This window comes from Onychostruthus taczanowskii, unplaced genomic scaffold, assembly GCF_017590055.1.
Source record: "Onychostruthus taczanowskii isolate IOZ18803 unplaced genomic scaffold, ASM1759005v1 scaffold57, whole genome shotgun sequence".
NCBI classification, from domain to species: domain Eukaryota; kingdom Metazoa; phylum Chordata; class Aves; order Passeriformes; family Passeridae; genus Onychostruthus; species Onychostruthus taczanowskii.
Window position 1 is genome coordinate 4,578,429 of NW_024503346.1, and position 22,981 is coordinate 4,601,409.

The following is a 22,981-nucleotide window of genomic DNA, read 5'->3' on the forward strand; positions in this document are numbered from 1 at the left end:
TGAGTTTTCTCTTATCAAATCTTTCTAACTGTCCAGGATGTCTTAAAGCTTCCCAGTTGTAGAAGAAAGGGTCACAACACAGAGAACAGCCAGTTAAAATCAGAGAAAGGTTTCACAGGGTTTTTTTGAGTGTGGTAGAGTTCTTCAGCATAGTGCAATAACAGGTTTTAATTGCTAAAAAATAAAAAAGGAGAAATAATAGTCTTTTCTTTCCTGAATTTACAACCCACCTTTTCTTTGACCCAACATCCTGTGTTTCTCATTGCATTCCTCTGCTCCGTTCCACAGGAAATGTTGTAAACAAAATTTCAGCAAGAAGCCTCTTTTTCATGGCAAGGCTGATTAATTACAAAGGATTTAATGTAGTCTTTTCTGTGCTCTAGTTACTGTAAACAGGCAGGCATTTCTCTACAATGCCAGAGAAGGTGAAGGTGGCAGGGAGCTGGGCTAGGTGACCTGTACAGGTCCCTTCCAACATGAAGCATTCTGTAACTCTGAGATTTTAGGCACTCCATCCTTTCCTGCGGGAACCCTGGCACAAATTGCAGTGCAGGTCCTCACTCCGCTGGCTGACATTATATTTTAAGCATCAGTAAGGACATAAAGAAATGTCCATTGTGGCACCAGTGCAGAAAATCGTGTCTTTAAACCACAGAATAAACCACATTTTCAGAATAAAACACCTGCTTCAGTGGCTTTCTCCTACAAGACTCTGTCCAGTCAGGAACCCTTTTTGTGGCCAGACCAGAGGGTCTTCCAGGGCCTGATGATGGAGTTCCAACCTACTCATTAAAAAAACTCAAAACCCCCCTTGTGTGCTAATTCTGAGACTAATCTGGGAATAACAGAGATTCCAATTGCAGTGCAGAGGAAGTTTGAGCAGGAGTCAGTGTGCAGATGGGCTGAGCTGTGCTGCACAGAAAACTTGTTAGAAATCTCAATACCAGGATTATAGCATATGTAAAACTCAGTTTCAGTACTCTCATAATTCTTCCCTTCCCAAATACCCATCTTGAGATCCCAGAGGCACATGAGCAGCTTTCATATGCCTTGAAATCTGAAAAAATTAAATTAAAAACTCATTATGGGGAATGGGCAGTTAATAAGAAAATCCTAAACCAGATTTATCAGCTTAAGGCCCTTCTTTATGAAACTTTATTACAGGTGCCTGAATTGAAACATCCCCTCCTAGACACATTTCACCAAGAGATACAGAGCCAGACCTGTGGAGTACATTTTGCTCACTTAGGAGCCGAGCTCTCTCACTCAATTTTTGCTGCTCTGGTTTACATGTAAATTAAGAAGATCTTGTTTTCAATGTGTTGTTCAAAGCAGCGTGGTTTTTTGCTGCTTTGCAGTTTGCAGGAGAAGGGACATGCCAACAAATGAATTGATTGCATCCTCTTTTTAGGGAGCTGGTTATTTTAGAGAGTAAAAGTACATTGGAAAGCTCCCCTGTGCCATGGTGGGGGAGGCAGGGGGCTCTGCTTTGGCAATTCCAGGTCAGGGTATCACATATCTACCCATGTTTCTTGTCTGACATTTTTTCATCCCTAGCATTTCCCTCAAATTTGCATGGTTTCTTGTAGATTTTGTGCCTCTTTTTGCTTTTGGTCATACACAAAATGCTCTAATTCTCCTTCCCAACCCAGACCTGGCCTTGGAGAGCCTCATTAAACCATGGTGGTTTAATTTGAGGTGGTGGAGCTTCCCAGCTGGGAATCAGAGCGAGCTTCTTCTGGCCTGTTTCAGCCCAGCCTATACAAAGCTGTTTGGGCTCCCCAGTGGAGCTCAGAGCCATGCTGGGATCAGCTCATCCCAGTTCCCTGCCAGCCTTGCTGGGGCTTTTCCACCCTGGCAGCTCAGCGAGGATCACAGGGCTCTGTGGCAATGCACTGGGGAGGTCGATAGGCTAATCCAGGCTGACCTAATGGATTTCTCAAGTAACACATGAATTAATGATTTTCTCAGCATTCTGCCCCAGCACAGGGCATGGCTCCAGCCCGTTCTGCAGCTGCCTCAGGAGACAGACAAGTCACTTCAGCCTTTGGATCTGCAGCTGAAGGGAAGCATAGGGCTGTCAAGCACTGTAGAGCCATGATGTATCTGTTCAAAAATGTTCTGTTATATAAATGTATGTATATAAGGGGGTTTTTTTAAGAATGAGGCTTTGTAGGCAGTTCCAGCTGTTTTAAAATCTATGTCTCTATTTTAAAGAGAGCATTACTAATTACACCTGACAATCAAATAGTCTGCTGAAAAGTATCAGCCACCTTTTCCTGCTGTTCATTCCGTGGGCAAGAAACAAAGATATGTTAGACAAGAGAGCAAACGAAATGTTCAAAGGATCCTTGTCTAAAACTGAAAAATAAAGGGCTGTGCTATCAGATCAGAATTTTAATGTATATTGTTTCCACTGGTTCCTGGCATAAAATCTTTCATTGTTGGGTATAACCGTTGTTAAAGGTCACTGTTGCAAAGGCTACATCATTTAGAGGAGATGAGATCCCATTTTGGATAAATTCACAATTTTTGTTCCTAACAAGGAGATAGTATCAGGATTTGAATGTACAAGAGTGTCAGTTTACGGATTAAAGGCTTTTGTGTTCTGGAAACCACACTATGCCAGATTTCATGAGTTTCAGTGAGATGTGCAAGTCCCCAAAGTCAAGTAGGTTGATTAAAGTGGTTCTTTATAGCCTTTGAAATAGAGATAAAGTACAACTTTCCTACACGGGTTAATGTAGATTTTTTTTTTTTCTTGACAAGGCTATATGCCTTCCAAGGACATAATTTTAATATCTTTTTAAACCTTTCATATGAACATTGTAAAAAGCTCCTTTGTGTTGTAATGCATTTTTATAAAATATCTTAATTTCTATGCAAACTTCAAACCTCATTTCTTAAGATATATTTATTTGGAAATTGTTATCTTGCAGCAGAATGGTGTCTTGTGTCATCATTTCTGGAGCATCTTTTCATACTATCAAAAGAATGTAACATCTGATAATGAAAAAAAATTAGTGCTCTTTGTTAGATATGCAAACTACTTTTTTTTTTTTTTTAATATCCTTTTACTATTATGTGCTCTGAACTCCTGGCAAGTACTCAAAGAGTCTTTGAACCAAGGTGAAACCTACATGTTCCTTCCTCACACCAGAGTCTGAAATAAGAGGGTTTTCTTTTGCTGCTTCTGAAAGAGAGGGTATTGCTTTATTCTCCTCTGCTCCAGCTTTGTCTTCATATTCAAAGAGTAAAATTTGTATGTTGATCCAGAGTTAGTCATTACTTGAGATTTTATAAAAATGACACCAGTAAAGACAAAGTGTAGAGCCAGTGGCTGTCACCTGTGGCAGGAACACGACAGAGGTGGTCTGTGCTCCAGCCTGGGATCAGCTTCGGAAGTGCCAAGCTTTAAGCCTTGCTGTTGTTTTTCAAACTCTTCCAAAGAAAAAGAAACCAGCACATGGAGACCACGCTGAGCATCACTGAAGCTTCCTGCACAAACTCCTGTGAGCCTTGCCTGCCCCACACCATGCTCAGAGCTGAGGGGGCTCCTTTGCAGGCAGGTGAGCTGCTTTCGTGGCACAAACTGCTGAGGAGGAGGGCAGAACTTCCAAAGCATCTTTTCCAAGCTGGTGAGCTCATTGTCATGCGCTCCTTGAGTGGGCTGGGCAAGGCTGACTCCTGCCTGACTACCACGAGGTGATGCCTGCAGCCCAGCACTGTGGCAGCTGGCTGTGAATGCATGCAGGGACTCTGGAGTAGTTCCACGTGGATGTGAAGCTGAAGCAGGGATGCTGCAGTGCAGGGGATTTTGTGGCCATGAACCTGGAAAAACAGCAGCCCAGAGGTTTATGGAGGGTATGCTGGCTGGTGGAATGCAGAGCCGCCTCAAAAAGGAGTGAGAACATCAGTGGTGGTCACTCGAGACCTCACCAGAGTGAATAGTCTAATAAAACCAGAGATGAACATCTCAAAGCCTGGCTTTCAAAATAAGGCTGACTTTACAGGGGTTTTGTGGAGATTTCAGCAAGCCCATGGTCTCCTTAGCACACAGTGGAAGGAGACCCTGGCAGTCCCTGTGTGACTGTCACAGCAGCTGAGAGCTGGGATAACTCACAGCCCAGCACACCCATCCCCACAGAAAACAATATGGGAAATTAAAGGTCACAGAATTGATAGTAAGGCTTAAGAAAACAGCAATTAGTCTGCTAGGAAGAAAAGCTAAATTGCCAGTAGTAGGAGTAGAGCAAGGGGAAAAAAGAGCGTTATTGATCTAAATATCAAGTTGGCAGATATGCAGAGTACAATCTAGAAGTTTTTTACACCTCTGGGCTCATTCAACCCACACAATAAAAAATGCAGGCCTATAAAGGTGGAATAAGAAGCAATCAATTAGGATGGCATTTGCTTGTTTCCGTGCTGCAGTTGGGCAGGTACTTCACAATTAATGATTTATTAGGAGATTTTTCTCCTTCCCCTGCCCCCCCTCCCCATTTTACACACATTGCTGCAACCAGACCACAGTTGTTTATTAATTTTCGTGCTTTTCAAGAATCTTTGTTAGCAGAAAAGGTAAACCCTAGCCTGGGATGCCAGCGTGGGGTTGTGTGGACGCCCTGGAGCGTGAGGAGCTGTGGTTTTTTTCAGCCAGTGGAGCCCCCTGAGTGCTGGGATCCCTGGCTGCACATCACCTTGTCTCATATTGGGGCAGCCTGGCAGCAGGAACTGGGGAGGGATGGGACTCCCCACCACCACATGCACTCACTCTCATTTCAGTTCCTCCCAGCCTAAGGGACCTAGAGAGAAGATTCAGCCCTTTGAGCAGTCACATCTGTCAGGGGAGGGGCTCAGAGTCTAATAAGAGGACTGAGAAGGCCTTATTCTTCTGTTAATTCATGGCTATAGGTCCTGAAACACCATTTGTCCAAGCAATTCAGCCTTCATAAACCACTGCTGCCTGGAACAAATGTTGTGTCATCATTAGCCAATCTTGGAGGCAACAGAAAGATCTTTCCTGCAGACATGCATCTGAACAAGTCTTTGCCTTCACAGCTTTTTAGCAAAACCAGCCAGGGAAAGAAGTAAAAACATTGGAAAAAAATGAATTCCCTTTAGAAGGAAGCCTGAAAAATTATCTTTGTGTTCACCTGTCTCAATCCCACACCTCCCTAGGAGTGGCTGCAGCAGCTAATTGGTTTTACTCAGCTGTGCATGGCTTCACTGCCCAGACTCCAGATTTATTGCACAAAGTCAAGTCATGGTGTGAATTCATCATTTGTCCTCCACATCAATCCCTTTCTCCTCTGGAATGATATTTGTCTGCGTGTTTATGTGCTGTCAGGTCCAAATAACACAAAAGACAAATTCTGGGATTAAGCAATTTTAGTACCCACCCAAAAATCAGAATGAATTATTTCCTTTTCAGCAAGGCATAACTTCAGAGGGGCCAGCTCAAGGGGAATGGGAGAAGGAGCTTTGCCAGCACAGGTCTTCATAGGAGGGGAAGAAAATAATACCCCACATAATTTAAAGGGAAATGCCAGTTTCAGAACGAATCCTTATCTGAGAAGGGAAGTGTGTAACAATCAGCCAGAGAAGTCCTTATGAGTGGTCTTTAAATTTTTTCTGGAAATAAAGGACTTCAAATGCAACAATTGAAAGTGAAGCTAAATGAAATACAGGGGAATATGAGTAAATGCTACAGGTATAGGTCAAGCACTGCTTTATCAATCTTGTGTTTACTCCAGCAGCTCCTCTGTTGCCCATTGTTTTACCTTGTTTGAATAGATATGCTTCTCTTTATTTGAAAATCAATTGTAATCTTATGAAAGAGAACTTAGAGCAGAGGGAATGCTGGAAAGCAGCATAGTGAAAGATGTTCATTATACTGAATTACTCAAGGGTAGGGAGGGAATGACATTAAAGAAGTGTGGGTAGCTTTGAGCTGCCATCCTTCCTTTAGCAGGTGTAATTTAATGTCATTACTTAATTTTATTAAAGGTAAAGACAATTGTGGACAATACACATTACAGCATTTACCTATAATAATGATAGTGGGGGAGTGTGAGAGGGAGGAAAGGCAGACTCCAGTTTGAATTCCCAGTAGCTGCTGATCTGTAGCTGATGAAAATTACTCTTTTCTCCATGGCACATCTCTCCAAGATTTGCTTTTTACCCTGAATAGCTTTGGATGGCTCCTTTGATTCCAGTGAAGATGCTCTGTTCTCTTCAGAATAATACTTTGCTTTATAAGCACAGTAAGCAGTATCCACTCTCAATTCTGCTTAGGACTGATAATTTCCTAACTTCACCTAGCAGAGGTCAACAACAAGTGGATGAACTCCTGGATTGCCCAGGATGTGCTGAGCATTGTGCTATTCACCCCAGTAGAGAAGCTTTATAAGCTGCTGTGATCTTCCTCCGGGCTTTATATTGGCATGTGCTTGTGTATTTATAATTTTTAATACAACCTCGTGTTTTAAAATGTGTAAGCTCTAATACTGTGGGCTCAAAAGAGATGTTGTGATGGCTGCTAGAGGAGCTGCTGTGAGATCTGTTGTGTGGGGCTTTTCCATGTAACCCAAACTCATTGGCAGCAGCTGGGCTGTGACCTACTGAAGGTGTTCAGGGGTCGCACAGGACTGGCCCTCTTAAATGGGTTACGTGCAGCTGATGGTTTGTTCTTGATGACTTAATTCTGTTTGGTTCTGCAGGGGATAAGCCTAGGATTGACAGATGAAATCTGTGGTCTTGGGTTGAAGATTTGAGATGGTTTCACGGAGTGTTTAACTCCTTTGGAATTACAGAATGATACCTTGTTGTCAGCAGTGCAGCCTAAAAGAGACTGGGGGCTCGTCAGCTTGTCACTGCTGCCATGCCATACAACATTAATTTAATGTAATGGGCAATAACTAGTGTGGATTTAGGAAGAGATGATCCTGTTTAACTAATCTGCTTCAGTTCAGACAAGGTTGATAGTAGAGTGTACATATGACATAATCTAATGGATTTTTCAAGAGGCTTTTGATAAATTTCCATATATTTCCCTTGCTTAAGCTGTGTGCCGCAGAGACTCTAAATTGGGCAAGAGAATGGGTAAAGAACAAGTGAAATCAGGGGAAATAAAGAGAAAAGAAGATGTGTAGCATGTAGTGGAATAAGAATTATCCTGCAGCTTCCCACTGTTCTTCCCCACCACTTGGCATGGCTAGAAAGAGATGCCATCTGCATTCACTAATGAAAACTTGTTTAGGACAGGTGCATAGCAGAAAAGAGGGCAAGATGCCATTCAGGATACCACTAAAGGGCAAATTTAAATTTACATTAGCATAAGGCAGATTGAATATTTTCACTGTCAGCGGTGAAACAATATATACTGAATACAAGCATCCGTAACGGAGAGATGCCAAAGGATGGGGATGGGTTAGGAGGGGAAACGGACTCTTGTGCTAACAAAGGAATGATTTATTATCATTTACACAACCTGGCATTTGTGCACACCAGAGGCCAGATTTTAGAAGTGCTCTGCTCCTGCAGTTTGGGGCCAGAATTTCAGTTGCAGACTCCAAGCCAGCCGCTCCCGGCGTATCCCCAGTGTTTAATTTGCCATATGTCAATCAGAGTGTTGATTTGCAAGTGCTGCTAATAGGCAGTGCTGAGACATGAGGACAGTTGAAAATTTGGGAATGTGTCTTACTGGCAGCTTTTGAGCCCCAAACACTGGAAGTATTCACAGGCCAGGATCCCTGATCAGCCATGAGATAAATCAGGGACTGGAAAGCAGAAAAGAATGCAGTTAATGTGCCAGGATGTGCCTTAACAGGACATGCTCCATGGAAATCAGTGCTAAATGAGAAAATTAAGCACCAGGAAAGGCTGTGGCAAAATCACAAGAAACACTTCAAATAATGAGACAAAATCAGGGGCAAGAAAGAAATAAAATGAAGTAAAATCACTGAAAAAGCAATCTGAAGCCATCACTGAAATCCGAGTGAAGCAAAATACCTTTAGATAAATGGAGATAGTCATCCTAAAAAATTCAGACATTTCAGTATGCCATTTTCCCCTGCTGTTGACAATTAACTCTCTAGTTGCTGTAATTGAGCAAGAATATCAAGATTTTTTTTTTTGTTGGATTCCTTGGAGCATTTGCTGAATCTTGTGCAGTGGCTGTGCAATAGCAGGTTTGTTCTCTTTTGGGCTGAGAGGTGAAGTTAGGCTTTGGGGAAATACTCAAAGGAAAAAAATAGGAAAAGTCTTGTCTTTTTCTCATAATAAACCTGAGGACCAAGCTGTGGATCTGCCTCGAGATGTGATTTCAGATATCAAGGAAGCAGCTCAGAAAGCTGTTCTGTAAATCCAACCTACTGGAATCCCAGAGGGCATTTATACGGAAGTAAAGCAGGGAATATATGAACCATTCACCTCATTCACAGATCACCTTACTCAAGCAGTAGAAAGGCAGTGTTCTCTTGGGGGTCAGTGCTTGTCAGCACAGAAAGTCTAAAATTCTCAGTAACCAGGGTTTCAACAGAAAAGCAGAATTGAAAAAGAAATGTGTTGCTCATTACAAATAACGCCATGGTCCCCTTCACAGGACTGGCTTCCCAGTGGGCATGGTGATGGAGGGGAGAGGGTAGGGGGGGTGTGAGGATGGACAGAAAGCTCCCAGCATGACCACCCTTGTCTTTCCTTTGCAGTATTCAGGGGAAGTGCCTGAGAACAGAGTGGAGGTTGTGGTGGCAAACCTGACGGTGATGGACCGGGACCAGCCCCACTCTCCCAACTGGAACGCCATCTACCGCATCATCAGCGGGGACCCCTCGGGCCACTTCACCATCCGGACAGACCCCGTCACCAACGAGGGCATGGTCACCGTGGTAAAGGTGAGGAGGGTCGGGGTTCTGAGGTTGGGATGACCCTGAGGTAGTAGAAAGTCTTTTTTCTCCCAGCCCCGCGACCGAAGAAGAAGTTGAGATTGGTCGGTTCTGCTTTTCAAGGTTGTTTATTTTTCCTTATCTGTAACATTCTTTCCCTGACCAGCTGAGATCTGTCCAGCAGGTCAGGTTGTGGCACACTACCTGCCCTTGGGGTGGTGTTAACTTTTTATACTAAGAACTACGTGTACTTTATTTACAGTAATTTTCCAGTATCTATCACCTATGTTAGACAGTTTGTCTCTACTCAAAACCAATCCAAAAGTGCCACCATCACAGCAGAAGATGGAGGACAAGAAGAAGGAGAAGAACGGACAGGACATGCCCAGATTCCTCCATCTTGCCCCTTGAATCACCATTTTAAAACCCAAAAATTCTCCTTTTTCACCCTCTGACAAATTAACTATCCTTCTGCTCAAACTCTTGTGACTTGTAAATCGTCACACAAAGTGGGTAATTTTTTCCATGGGCTAAAATCAAAGGCACAGGGGTTTTTTGCTTCATGCCAAGGTCTCTGAGCCCCTTGCCAGGGTCTCGAGTCATCCAGGACAGTCAGAGGAATGTCCTGGGTTCCAACGAAGAGGAAGCCAAAGCACGCTTATTTGTCACCTTTACAGCTGCAGGGATTGCCAGGAACCTGCAGTTGTTTCGTGCCTTCCCTGCCTGGAAATATGAGTGTTTGGATCTGTTGTTCCCATCTCTCTGTGTGTAGGAGTCCTGAATACTCTCCAGCATATGGCACTGGTTCTGGGTTTCCCAGCTCAGCCCAGCCCACCGTGGGCTTTCAAAGAGTCTCACATGCTGAAGGGATTCCCAGCACCAGAGCCTGGTCTCCACCTCCTGCTTCTCCTTGGCTCTTTGAGCTCTGCAAGAGGGAAAGAGCCTGGACTGGGCAGCCCTGCCCTTCTTGAGCCAGAAAAGCCCCTGCTTGCTGTGAATCAAGGCACTGTTCCACTGCCTGGGTCAGTCAAGTGATCCTCTGTGAAAGCAGGGTGTGTAGGAGAGATCTCAGGAGGAGTGAATTTTCTGGTAACAAAAGGGAAGAAAATTTCTCCAACAGTTTTGCTGCTGAACTGAGTTGTTTGGCAGCAAAACTGTTGGAGAGATTTTCCTTTTCCTGGTATTAAGTGATAAACACACAGTGTGGGACAGCTCCACTCAAAGCCACCCCCCAGGCTGGATCATCAGAAGATCTTGTCTAAAGACTCCCAAGAAATCAAACCAGAAATACCCACCATCCCTTCTTCTCTCCATGTGCTGGTAGAGCTGGAAGCCTCAAAATACCTGCAGCAAGTGCCAAATTGTGTTTCCTTCCTTGTCTCCATCTTTCCAAAGAACGTGACTCTTGCCTTCATTGGAGCATTCGCTTCTCTTTCAGTTGTGAGGCCAGTGAGTGTTTCTGCAGTCATTACACACAGCCAGGACATCTCTGGATCCCTTCAGCTGAAGCTCTTCCCAGATAAGATGCCTGTGGATGCTCCCTCTGACTACAAAAAACAGCAAAGACATCTCACATAGGCTGTTGAGATGTGCAGGAGCTGCACAGCCCACACTGTGCACTGCACATGGGAAGGGTTAATACCTGCTGGGGTGGATAAAGGCAGCACCCTCTGATAAGTCTGGCCTTCCCTGACAAAAAGTTTTAATTAACAACATAGGTAGAAATACTAAGTTTAATGAGCAGCATGATTCAAGGATGGCTGTGTTGAGCCTTGCTTCCTTGTTATTAGCTAAACAAGTTGCAATCATTCCTAATGTGCACAGTTTGTGTCTTAGGAGAAATGGTATCAGTGAGATGCCAGTGAGGTCACGCTGGCAGGAACGTGTGAGCCTGTCCTGTTCCCTGAGCCCTGGGCTATGTGTGTGTGTCTGCAGATGCTGCTCTGCTGAAACTTCAAGGGACACATCATCCTACCTGCCAGATGGTATTTCAGCAGGGTTCTCTTATTTATCACTTTTTATTGCTCTGTGATGATGGTTGACAGCCTTACTATGAAACCTCTTCAAGCTTAGACACATGTATATGTTGCATATATGTGTGTAAGCATACACATACCCAAATCTGTATATTTTCTGCTTAAACAGAAAACATTCATCGAAAAAAAGTGCAAAAATTTAACTTCCACTGACATCAGCAGCCTGGTCTGAAATCGAAATGCCAACATTTTCACTGCAAGTAGGGGAGGACCCCTTATTCTTAATCTTGCAAAGTGTCAAGACTGTAGTTTAAAGGCACATCAAAGTGAACAACAGGGGATTTGCATGATCAACACTGCTGCACAAGGACTTGTGCATAATGAACCATCCCTTATTCACAACTTGCAGGCAAAAAGCAGGGCAGATTTGTCAAGACACCATTGATGCTGGTGTTGATTTTCCACTGCTGTGTAACCCACAGTGATCACAAAGCAGAGAACCACATGAAAATCCCATCTCATCAAGCTGAGCTCAGAGCTTGAAATTGCATTGGATGTCTTCACTACACCACATCACCTGATCCTCCTGGGCACCAGGGTTCCCTACCCCTATCTGGCTGGGAGGCTTTTCGGTGTATTTTCAGCAAGGAGAATGAGTGAAGTTGCTTGTGATTAAATTTTCATGGTGAAGAAGGGAAGACTCTTAGGATTCCACCTTCTTTGAAATATTTTGTTCTCTGTTAATAAGTGAATATGCTTAAAGATTTGGGGGATGTATTCTCATCAGACTGGGTGGCCAGTCAGAGCTTGTTCTTCGCTGTGTGTTGGAGCGGTCTCTTTCTGGTTTGATCACTGATGTGGGTTGAAAACACAGGTAAAAAATTAAAGTCAGGTAATGAACCATTTATTTACAGACCCTACATGGCTGGATTTTCACGTGGCTCTTCAAAGCCACTCGTAGATAACTCCTGCCGCAAGCAAAGGAGTGACAGCAGCAGCACAGGGAAAGGGACTCTGTGCAGAATCCCACCACTTCACCAGCATTTCAGGGGCCTGAAATGGAGGGCCAGAAATGCTTCCAAGCCAGATTTCCCTTTGGAGATCAGATTATGCTCATGGGGGCCATTTTGAAGCTGCCCTCAGCAAAACCCTATCTGTATCTCCAGTGTGATCACCAAAAGTATAACACTTCCCTTTTCTGCTCTTGCCTTTCCAAACCATTTCCAAAACTGTGCAAGACCCTAATCTTCAAAGAAAGCCTTGATCAAGGGCAGAGAAAAGCTTCCCACTCAGATGAGGCACCACAGAGACTGAAGACAATCTCCCAGAGCAGCAGTGGCTGCCCTGTGGCAGCCAGCTAAGTAAAATGTTATTATAAACTCTGCATGGATCAGAGCTGTGAATTTATAATGGAGATGCTGCTGAAGCTTCAGTTATTATTTGCCTCAACTATAACACCAGGCAAATTTGTTCACTTCAGCTAAAAGTACCCCAAGAAAAGGAGGACAAGTGGCAAGCCCTCAGTATGGCTCTGCTGCACCCACGTTGGAGGTGCTGGTGAAGGAGGAGGATGTGCAGCATCTCCAGGGAATGTTTCACAGCCAGATCACACACCAAACGTCCAGCAAGGAGTACCTGCAAAAGTGCTGCTTTTTAATTTCATGTCAAGTGCTTCTTGGACATGAAAGTGAAAACTAGGCAAGAGTCCCACGTGTCCTTGTCCCAAATGCAGCAGCTTTGTGGGCTTTTTCAGGATCCTGCTGTCATAGAATCAAAGAATCATTTTGGTTAGAAAGTACTTCTAGGATCATCAGTCCAGCTGTTAACCTAGCAATGCCAAATCCACCGTGTCCCTAAAACCATGTCAGATGACCAGTGGACAGCATTTCCAGTGAGATGCATGGAGGTGGAAGGGGTGAGTGTGGTGTGAGGAGCACTGAGTGCTCTGTGTACCATTATCCTCAGAGGGAAGCAGTTTTAGAGAGCAGAGGTGTGAGCAGTTCTGGTATAAATTTCTTATTAAGGAGTGAAAGAAGTTCTGCCTTAGGGCTGGACAGTGTCTGGCTGCAAGGGGCTGCTGTCCCATGGGGTTCAATAGCCCAAACTGCCAGGACAGCACAGACTCTTGAATTTACCTTCCTTTTTTTTTCTTCTTTACAAAACTGTGTGAAATAGGACTCAGTGGACACACAAGAGATGAGCATATCAGCTCTGTCTTGCAGACTGAAGTGTGGTGGACACTATTTGGGACACTGATGCCTGCTAGACAGCCTTTGGGGTGCCAGATCCTGGTCCAGCTCTGCTCCTTGCAAGATTTTTCTGCAGCCCAGGTTTTGTGGCTTCCAGAAGAAAGAGGAAGGAGCTGAGAGGGAAGCCCTACATTTTTTTGGTGGAGAAAACCCCAGTACTTTACATCAGGCCACATCCTAGCAGAGCTGTGTGTCCTGAGCATCAGCAGCAGGGAGTTGCCCACATCATTCCCCGTGGAGCTGCTCAGCCCCCAGCTGCCTCTGAGCCCCCTTGGGTGCAGAGTGGCTGTGGACAGCCTAGCAAACAGAGCAGCATGAAAAAAAAAAAGGAAAAAAAAAAAAAGAAAACTGCAGGAATATAAATTAGAGGGGATGTGAACAGAAATTGAGGAAATGCATTAGTCAAATTGTTTCAAGGCCTTGAATAGTGTTTAAATGGGAACTTTTACCATGCATTGGTTTTGAATGCAGCACAAGTCCGTGAGTCAGCACGGGTGGGTGTACTGGGAATCTTTATGCTTCCTTTTATTTATTAAATGTTGGCCCTGCCTGTCAGGAAGCCATTTAGCATCGGGAACATTTGCACTTCAATCGAGTAGAGATTCCGCTGTTTTACCTTTTGCCCCTGAAATTTGTTTCTCTCGTGTAGGCTCCTATGATTTGATTTCCCTCCTGACAATACTGGGTTTTAAACAGGACATGGCAGGCAGCTCCTGCTGCTGTAAATCCCTGTCCAAGTCGGTGTAGCTGTGGCGTTTTACACCCTGAGTGAGTGCTTTGCAGACTCAGCGCTGGAGAAGGTATTAGGGAGGATGGATACGCTTCTAAATTTATAAATCACGGCAAAGCAGTTTTTAACAAGCAGAGGTGTGATCCTGCATAACTCAAGCCTCCCTGGAAGATGATTAGCGACTTCCCTCATAATAATTAGTGGGATGGTTTAGAAATTATTATTATACTGGGCTCAGTCAGTCGTGCCAGCAAAGGCTTTTCACTCCATCTGGCTCCTGGGACAGACACATTGTCTTCATGTGTGTGTTGAGAAGAGATCTGTGGCCTCCCAGCAGCAAAACCCAGCTGTAAGAGCTGTGGGCAACCTCCAGAGACCACAAGGTGCCTTGCAGGAGGATGAGAGGTCCCACTGGAAGGACGACCTGCTTAGCCTGACCAGGGATTGTTCCTGGCAGCTCCACCTTTGCATATAAACTCATTTAAGAGGGAAAATAAAGAGCCCTTCAGGCTCATGGGTCCACAGAGACTGTCCTGGTTCCACAGTCAGCAGTTTCAGTGCTAATAGCACTGCTAAGTGTCAGTCCCAGCCCTCTGAACAGTCTCCACCTGTTGCATTAGAGCAGCCCTGTGTGGGTTTGTTCATTTGATGCTCAATTCTCACAGGCAAGTTGTCTTTTGGAAACCACTTAGAATTGGAACAAAACACAGAGCAAATGCTCCCTGCTGTTTGCAGTTTTTCCTTTGTGGAATTTTTTTAACTACTTGACCCTCCAAAAACTGGAAGGCCAAATCCTCCACTGGATTGAAGTTCCTCTGGATTTACACTTTCAAAAGAACTGAGCTCAGGAGGAAGCAGGATGAGGCAATGACTTTGATATCATCTGCCTTCTAGTCTTGCAGCTTCCAGCCAGAAGGTAGAATTTATTCTCTGCTTGGCTCTCTACTTGCTTGTTTGTTTGTTTTAGGCAGTTGATTACGAGATGAACAGAGCTTTCATGCTGACAGTGATGGTGTCAAACCAAGCTCCTCTGGCCAGTGGCATCCAGATGTCCTTCCAGTCGACAGCAGGAGTCACCATTTCAGTCACAGATGTCAACGAAGCTCCGTATTTCCCAACCAACCACAAGCTGATCAGGCTGGAGGAGGGGGTGCCAACGGGGACGGTGCTGACCACGTTTTCGGCGGTGGATCCCGATCGCTTCATGCAGCAGGCAGTAAGGTGGGACACCAGGCAGCCTGGGGGCTCCCCTGCAGCTGGGGGGTTCAGCTGCATGAATCTGGGGAGCCAGGCAGCTGAAAGCTGATCTCCAAACTGGCTGGTGGGATGTGAGTGAGATCGTGGCAGGGAGTGGCGCCTGCAGTCAAGCACTCGCACGGTGTCCTGCGAGTCTGTAAATTCACAGCCCCCTGCTCCAGGTAAGGCAGGCTCTGAGCAGCTGGGTCAAGGAGAGCAGACACAGCTGGGTCCTGTGTTACTGGCTTGCCGTGGGGCAGAGCACACCTTGAAGTGAAGCAGATTTCTGTGCTGTTACAGAGGTCAGGGCTGCTTCATACCCAGTCTTTGGCTGTGCCTCACCCAGGGTGCTCTGACCTGTGTGGTTCATGCACTTCATAAACACAGGGGTTTAGAAAAAGGCATCTTTGTTATTTTTGTTTTAAGGGGGGGAACTGAGGCATAGAAAGGGCTAGGCCTGGGTTTTCAAAGGGAATGGCTGGAATTTTTAATCATGCCTTCCAGAACATTTAGGTTCAACCTTGCTTAAAAGCACAGTGCAAGAGGAGTTGTCTAGTTCACAGCGAGGCTGGTGGGGTTACAAACAGCTGCTGGGCAGGCTTTTAAAGTGTCAAATTGTTCAGTGTTGCCTGAGCAGTCAAACACCCATTCACAGGCCATTGGCACTTGGTCTGTATCTCACCAGTGCTCCCCTTGCCTGCTCCCAGTTGGTGCAATTTGTTCCAACCTTCCCTTTCTGTTCAGAGCACCTGCCTAACATAACCTCCCTTAGCTGCTTTCCCTAGGAATGGGATTCAGCTGGCAAAATTTTAACCTTGTAAAAGTCAGATTTCTACCCAAGCAGCTTAAGATCACTTTTAATTTGTGCTGTGACCAGGAGGGTGTCACTCACTCTGTCTCTGTTTTGTCCCTCCCGGGCAGAGCAGGGATTGAATCCAGGGTCCAGGACCCCAGCTCACACACCTTCCCAGCAGGAAATAATTGGCAGAAAAGTGTAGGTGAGGATGAGTCCTTGTGACACTTTCACAACTATTTCAGCTCCGTCTGTGCAGACAGAAAATGCATTTCCTGCTCTTGGATACTTCTACATCTACAGAAATTGTTTTCTTTTTTGCTCCCAGTCTGTAAGAGCTGTGGTATTTTTGGCAAAACCTGAGTATACAACATGACCGTGGCTGAGGCCACTTAAACTTGGATCAGTTGTGACATTTTGTGTCAGGAAGAGTTTGAAATATTTCACCTGGCACAGAGCTGTCGGGTCTAGAAAATGGTAGTTTATTCACTGCCTCATCTTGTTGTCTTTAGACAGGGACTGTGACTTTGGAGGAAAGAGACCATCCTAACTAACAAGCCCATTTTTCTTATGTCCTTTTTGAAATATTGGCCTTTGAAGGGTCTTTATTTCCCTGATGTCTGTACCAAGGCTGATTTTCAGAGGAGAGAACAACTCATTTGTGATTGAGTACTCCCTCTAACCTGGAGGGGGTGATCTGTAATCCAAACGAGCTCCTGCTGTTCCTGTCATTGCACAGGGCATGCGTAGGGTCTGCTAAGGTTTCCTTAGCAGAAAGGAAAGCCAGTTACTTGAGTTGTTTCTTTCTAGGGCTTCCAGGACACGCATTTTGTGCATCCACCAGCACCTCATTTCCAAACCTCAGTACAATCTCTCTCCCTTTGCATCAGGACAGCCAATGCCCAGGCTCTGCAAGAAGCAGTGGGGTGGTTTTGGGGTCCTGTCTTTGTGAGATGTAAAAAAGGTATTTCATTTTTATTTCACAGTTGGCATTGGTGAGTTAGGAAAAAAGATACCCAAAAGGCTAAACCTACAGATCCGTGATAAGCACTTTGCAGAGCTGATCCAGCTGCTAGAGCCTTGCATACAGATTTCAGTCTCTAAATTGTCTTTGATGAAATAGAGTTTTTACAAATAGAAGATGAGGAAGCAGGAGCATCTCCAGTAATGCACAGCTTGGCATGGGCAGTGTCACACCTCAGGTTATCCTCATTAGCCACAGACACATTCACAAAGCCAGCTTTGAAACTGGATCCCTGGTCATTTAGCAGAGAAAAGGGCAGGAGCCTCACAGCAGTGATATTGAAATGAAAGCATCCCAAAGAGTCTAGCTCCATGAAATGTAATTCTTTCCTTTGGCAGGAGTTTGTGCAGCTGTGTGTTGCTTTTCTCTTCACATGGATTGACTCAGCTCAAGTTTCCCTTTGAGTTTCTGCTTCAAACAGCCCAATTCTGGAAAGGGATATTCACCAGAAGCCAGTAATGCTCTCACCTGCATATCTAATGACAAATTATATAAAACTATCAGCAGGTCTGAGTTACCCATGAAATAAGCTCAGCTTCTGTTTGCTTATTTCAGTAATTTATAGTCTGGCCATTTATTAGCTTCCAGTTGGATGGTTATGGTCCATCTTACTTCAAACAGTACAAAACTGGTAGACAGAAAAGCAAGAAAACAAGCAAGTAAGAAGGATTAACTGAACACACTGATCTGGAGAACACAGGAAAAGCTTGCCCAAAAAAAACCCCATGTTCTCAGCTGGTTGCATGGGACATGAACAGAAAACAGCTGTGAGTTGACTGAGTAATTGGGAGTTAACTCTGACAGTGTGGTATTCCCAAACTGTTGTTTATTAGTGGTGGGCAGAAAACAGGAATGTCTTTGACTTCAAAAACAAGTTTTCAGAAGAGCAAGGTTAGGAGCAGGAGAGAGCAGGAATCCATCCTCCAGTTCAGGAATATGAATGCTATGGTCACTGCAGACCCCATTAATGCTCAGCTGCAGAGACCTCAGGAAATGCCCTCTCCTAGCAGCAGGAAACTGGCATGTAAGTGGCACTTAGTGGAAAGAAGAACCTTTAAAACTAAAGTAATTGAAAAATTGAATAATTGTAAAGGTCAAAAACCGGATACTCAATTAGCATTGTGTTTGTCAACAAAACCAGTTATCCAAAGGTCCTTTGAATCACAGGTCAGGAGTCCAGACAAAAAAAAAAAAAAAGGATTTCAAGCAATATTAAGGATATGTCAGTGAAAAGACTGCCATGTATTTATTTCCTTTCTCTGTAGATACTCTAAGCTGTCAGATCCTGCAAACTGGCTGAACATTAATGCCACAAATGGTCAGATCACTACTGCTGCTGTCCTTGATCGAGAGTCAGACTACATTAAGAATAATGTCTACGAGGCCACATTCTTGGCGGCTGACAACGGTGAGCCCAGGCTTCACATTGTTCATGCTTCAATAAGACTCTAATGTGATGCATTAAGAGAAATGATGCCCTGACAGAGTTGTCAGTATAAGTTATCTTTTTCCCAGGTTTTTATGGTCAAAAATGTGAAAGTGGGATGGGAAATTGCTGGAGTAAATTAAATGTGCACAGTATACGGGGAGTGTTATTAAGGGAAAGGGAGGACAAATGGAAAATTGATTTGGGGAGTTCAGTGCGGCGGCGTAGCCTGAACTTAAAAAAGTGTCAAAGGGATGTGCTCTCCTGGGGCTGCTGAGCACACAGGTCCTGGTAATCCTCCCAAAGGCACTGATCAGAACATTCAGGAAGCCTTCCATCAGGAAACCAGAAATAATTTTATGGGATGGCAGGAGGATATTAAAAATAAGTCCATTTGTTGAACCGTGGTGGTTTTCATAAAAGGTGTGTCTGTCACTGGAGCTGGGCTCTTCCTGGCCACTGCCTGCCTGAAACATGCAGCCATCATCAGATCATCTGGGTGCTGCTGTGCTTATTTCCAAAGCCACTTAGGCCAGTCAGAGCTCCTGGAGAAGTCCTGTTTGTTCTTCTCATTGAAGATCACTCAGTGCTTTTGGTCCAGTCAGCGCTGAGAACTGTGCTGGCCTCACTCAAGGGCTGGCAGCCCAGTGCTGCTGCTCTGCTTTTCTCTTCCTAATCCCACTTAGGGTGAACTGACAAATTTTGTTAACCACACCCAAATGTGGCCATGCTGGTATTTCATTCCTCAGTTCCTCCTGGAAGAGGTTCAGGAGTTTCCCAGGACAAGGAGAAGGGCTTCCTCCCCCTCACCCACCCTCATTTCCTGCTGCAGGGTGCTGAGCACTCTAACCAAAGCCCTGCTTCAGCAGCACAATTCAGTCTGGGCTTGGCTGTGAGCACCTCAATATTTTGCTCATACTCTGCAGGCGCTTTCAGGGCAGGGTTGGTGTGATCCCTCAGGCTGGAGATGCCGTGGTCATTATGAGCAGATCTGGTGGTGGTTGCAGGGCTAATAAAAACTTCCTCCCTCTGGGGTTCCAGAGGGAACTCCAGGCATCACTCCAATCATTGCATCCCCAGCACCAGGTCACAGGGATGAGGGAAATTCATGGAAGAGTTTCAGGGCTGAGGAGCTGTACCAAGAAGTGCATTTTGCCCCTTCTTTGTGCCATGAATGGTAGGACTCACCTCACAATCCTGTCCTGAGCTTCCCATCCATGAAGGCAACCAGGACAGGGAAATTCAAAATATTCTCAAATGGGTTTAGTGGTGTTCATCTGTAAAAGCCATAGGGCAAAACAGGTCAAATGAGTAGGCCAAGGCTGTTCACAGATGCAGTGGTAGAGTTTGAACCTATCAACCTAATCCTCACCATCTGACCTTGCAAATTCCAGGCACTTGGTGCAACATGGTGTGGAGTTAGCCCCTTTCCCTGGCTGTGATGCTGATGCAGCAGTGCATCAGCACCTCCACATCCATCATTCAGCAGCTCAGGAAGTGAGGGCCTAGATAAATCTCTTTATTCTGAAAAATTAATCTATCACTGGTATATTGCAGCCATTAAAATGCACATAAAGCAACACCTTATTTAAAATTCTGTCTAGAGTGCTTAGGATAACAGCTAAAGTTTCATCTAGGCTAATAGACTCTTACCACATTGCTCCCAAGTTCCAGGTTCTCCAGCATCAAAGAAAAGCTTTGGGTCAAGGGTTTTGCTGGGGATTTTTCTGTCTGTCTTGAAGAAGCAACAGCATCTTCTTTCCTTGAAGTTCTTTTTGCTGTTCTCAGTACCTGATAAAGAAGTTTAGCCAATACTCCTTGGACATGCTCTTTTTCTCTCTCTGGGCTCCAGTGTAGAGATACTGTGTTTAAGAAAAGTCTTGGCTGCAGTGTAAGGAGGGCAGAAAGGGAATCCTAATCAATAGCATGGTTTTAACCTGGTTTCTGAGGAGAGAGTCCTTTGGATCACACTGTGTCTACACAAGAGTGGAGCCTGGCAGTGTTTGAACCCCTCAGCCAATTTCAGCCAATCTCCCAGGGAAGCTGAGAACTTAAATGTGTCATATTCCAGCAGGTTTCATGAAGCAAAGATCTGAGCATGAAAACCTTGGCAAATACCTTGCTGTGGGAATGCAGACACTGGCCCTGTGAAAAAGGCACTGCTGGAGACTTCAACATTTAAATGTAGATGCAGAAACTGTATTGTCTTCTTCCTCTTGGCGTTAGTATTCCAGTCTTAATTTCAGGGATCAGACCAGCTTCTCCACTAGAGTCAGTGATGCTATTTTAGTCCTCATCTCCTGAGGATAAAGTCCAAGGATCTTTCATTGCACATCAGTACCTGCTCTATGTCCTTGCTCTCTCCATATAAGACAGCTGAAATAATGTGAAATGTTCCATATGTTGGTAGGACTTGGCCACTAAAAGAATTGTTTACTTTTCATTTCTCCTAAAACTGCCCCAGAACTGCACTCAGAAACACAAAAGAAACAAAAATACCAGGACTCAGACCCCAGTGATACTCAATGGCCCAACCAAAGTGCATTTGTATGTGCAGCAATTGCAGGTTATTTCAGCCACATGCCAGTTAGTGCCTCTCAGGACTGAGGGTTTGTGTTCAGTCTGTCTCAAAGGTTACAGTGCTTTTATCCCAGAAGATCCTCTGGGTAATGTGAAAGCAGTAAAACCACTTTGCTTGGTCCCAAAAGTCAGTTTCCATGTCCAGCCCCGGTATCCTGGTGGGCTGTCTGCCTCTCCAGAAGGTTTCAAGGCTGATCAAAAGACATATTGTTTTAGAGGGAGACCTATGCCATGCTTACAAGATGAGAGGATGAGAGTCCATGATTGAAGAGCTTATGTGGGAACCATGAAAAAAGGATTTCCAGGGCTCCTTCAGAATTTTTGAGGCTCCCTTGAGACACAGAGAAAGGAATGTGGGAAGGAACGTCTGTGGAAGCAGAAGCCTGATGAGGAAGTGGTTTGTGTAGCTTTGTATCTAGCCATGGGAGGAAGGGCCAGGACTGAAAATGCAAACTTTAAAAAGAACTGCTGAAGCCATGCAGGCAGAGGGCAGGCCAACACGGAGCTGCCAGATGAATGTGTGGGGAGAGAAATGAAAAACACTGTGCCATTTTTGGGAAGGCTGTTCTCTCCTGCCAGAGCAGATACTACTTTGTGTGAGTAGTCATTAGTCTGACAAATGTGGTTCTCCATAGGAAGAAGGGGTGGAGGACCAGGACTGCTGTGCTGTGACATCCCTGCTGGTTGGGACAGACGTGGAGAGGGTGGGGAATTGTGTTGTTGGGACATAGCCCTGCTGCTGGGGGTTAGTGGCATCACCCAGCAGGTCTAGTGATGGCTCACACTGTGGGCTTCAAGCAGGGACCTCTCACCACTAAAGCTGGGGCTGGATGTGGGACATGCTGGGGAGCTGGGCTTTCTTAGAAGCAGAGTAATGATCTGCAAAGCTGAAAACTGGCCAGCAAGTGCTACAGTAAATGCTGACCAATGGGTTACACTGTGTAGGTTTTTCTCCCCTCCAAGCCCTCTTCTTCCCCTTGTCAGCTCTCTTTCTAATGGTTTTTCTTCTTCAAAACAGCCATTACCAAGATTTGCAGGAGCAGCTTGGCATCACCTGCTTGCAGTTTTAGTTTGACTGGGGGCATTGCTGCAGGCTACAGATCTGCAGAACTCAACTCCTGTTCTGCAGGAGTGAAAAACAGCAACATCAGGAGGCTTGGGGAAGTTTTATACCGCGTAAAGCAAGGGACCATGAAAGTTCAGTATGTCCCTAATAAGGTCCAGGGAGGGGAGGTGGAAATCCTGGTTTATTGGAATTGTAAGGCAGAGAGGGGGCTGGTCCTTGGTGTTTCCAGTCCTGCTGCTCCCCAGGTGGTGCTCACAGGTCAGTGTTTCCCATGCAGGAATTCCCCCCGCCAGCGGCACCGGCACTCTGCAGATCTACCTGATCGACATCAACGACAACGCTCCCGAGCTGCTGCCCAAGGAGGCGCAGATCTGTGAGAAGCCAAACCTCAACGTCATCAACATCACGGCCGCGGACGCCGACATCGACCCGAACGTGGGGCCCTTCGTCTTCGAGCTGCCAAGTGTGCCATCTGCAGTGAGGAAGAACTGGACCATCACACGGCTCAATGGTAAACGGGGCAGGCAATGCTGAGCACATCTGGGCTCTGGTTCGCTGATGAGCCCCACGTGAGGCTTCCAACTCCAAAACTTTCCCACTTTTTTTAATCCGATTTTTATTTTTTAAAGCACATTACGGCTGACATTATAGACAAGATAGTTAATCAGAAATGATTTGTATCAGACCTGCAGCATAACTCTAAGAGCCTTGGCACTTGGCTTTTTTTAATGCAGTTCATAATTATGAACAGTTATCAGTAGTGAACAGAGTATAAATCATCCATAATGGCCAAGGGGAAAAAAGCTATTATCAGTCTTCCTTATGTTCCTCCAGTGTAATTGTCATAAGCCACAATCAGGATCAATGTTCATTTCTCTGACCATAATTGCATAAAGGCAGCCTTTTAATTTACCATGGAACCAGGAGGGCTAGGTAAGTGTGAAGATTACCAGTATGTGAAGGATTTTTATATTGCAGCATGCAACCACAAATGGCCCTAATTGCTCTGCTTATTGGCA

General features: G+C 45.1%; 1 protein-coding gene across 1 annotated transcript in view; it reads left to right on the forward strand.

Moving 5' to 3' along the window:
- CDH4 (cadherin 4) overlaps positions 1–22,981 on the forward strand; it is a 416,129-nt gene that overhangs the window by 384,263 nt on the left and 8,885 nt on the right. The window contains exons 9-12 of the mRNA XM_041417862.1: positions 8,706–8,891; positions 14,805–15,058; positions 18,156–18,298; positions 22,240–22,473. Coding sequence (XP_041273796.1) covers positions 8,706–8,891; positions 14,805–15,058; positions 18,156–18,298; positions 22,240–22,473 — 817 coding nt within the window. The remainder of the gene's footprint in view (positions 1–8,705; positions 8,892–14,804; positions 15,059–18,155; positions 18,299–22,239; positions 22,474–22,981) is intronic.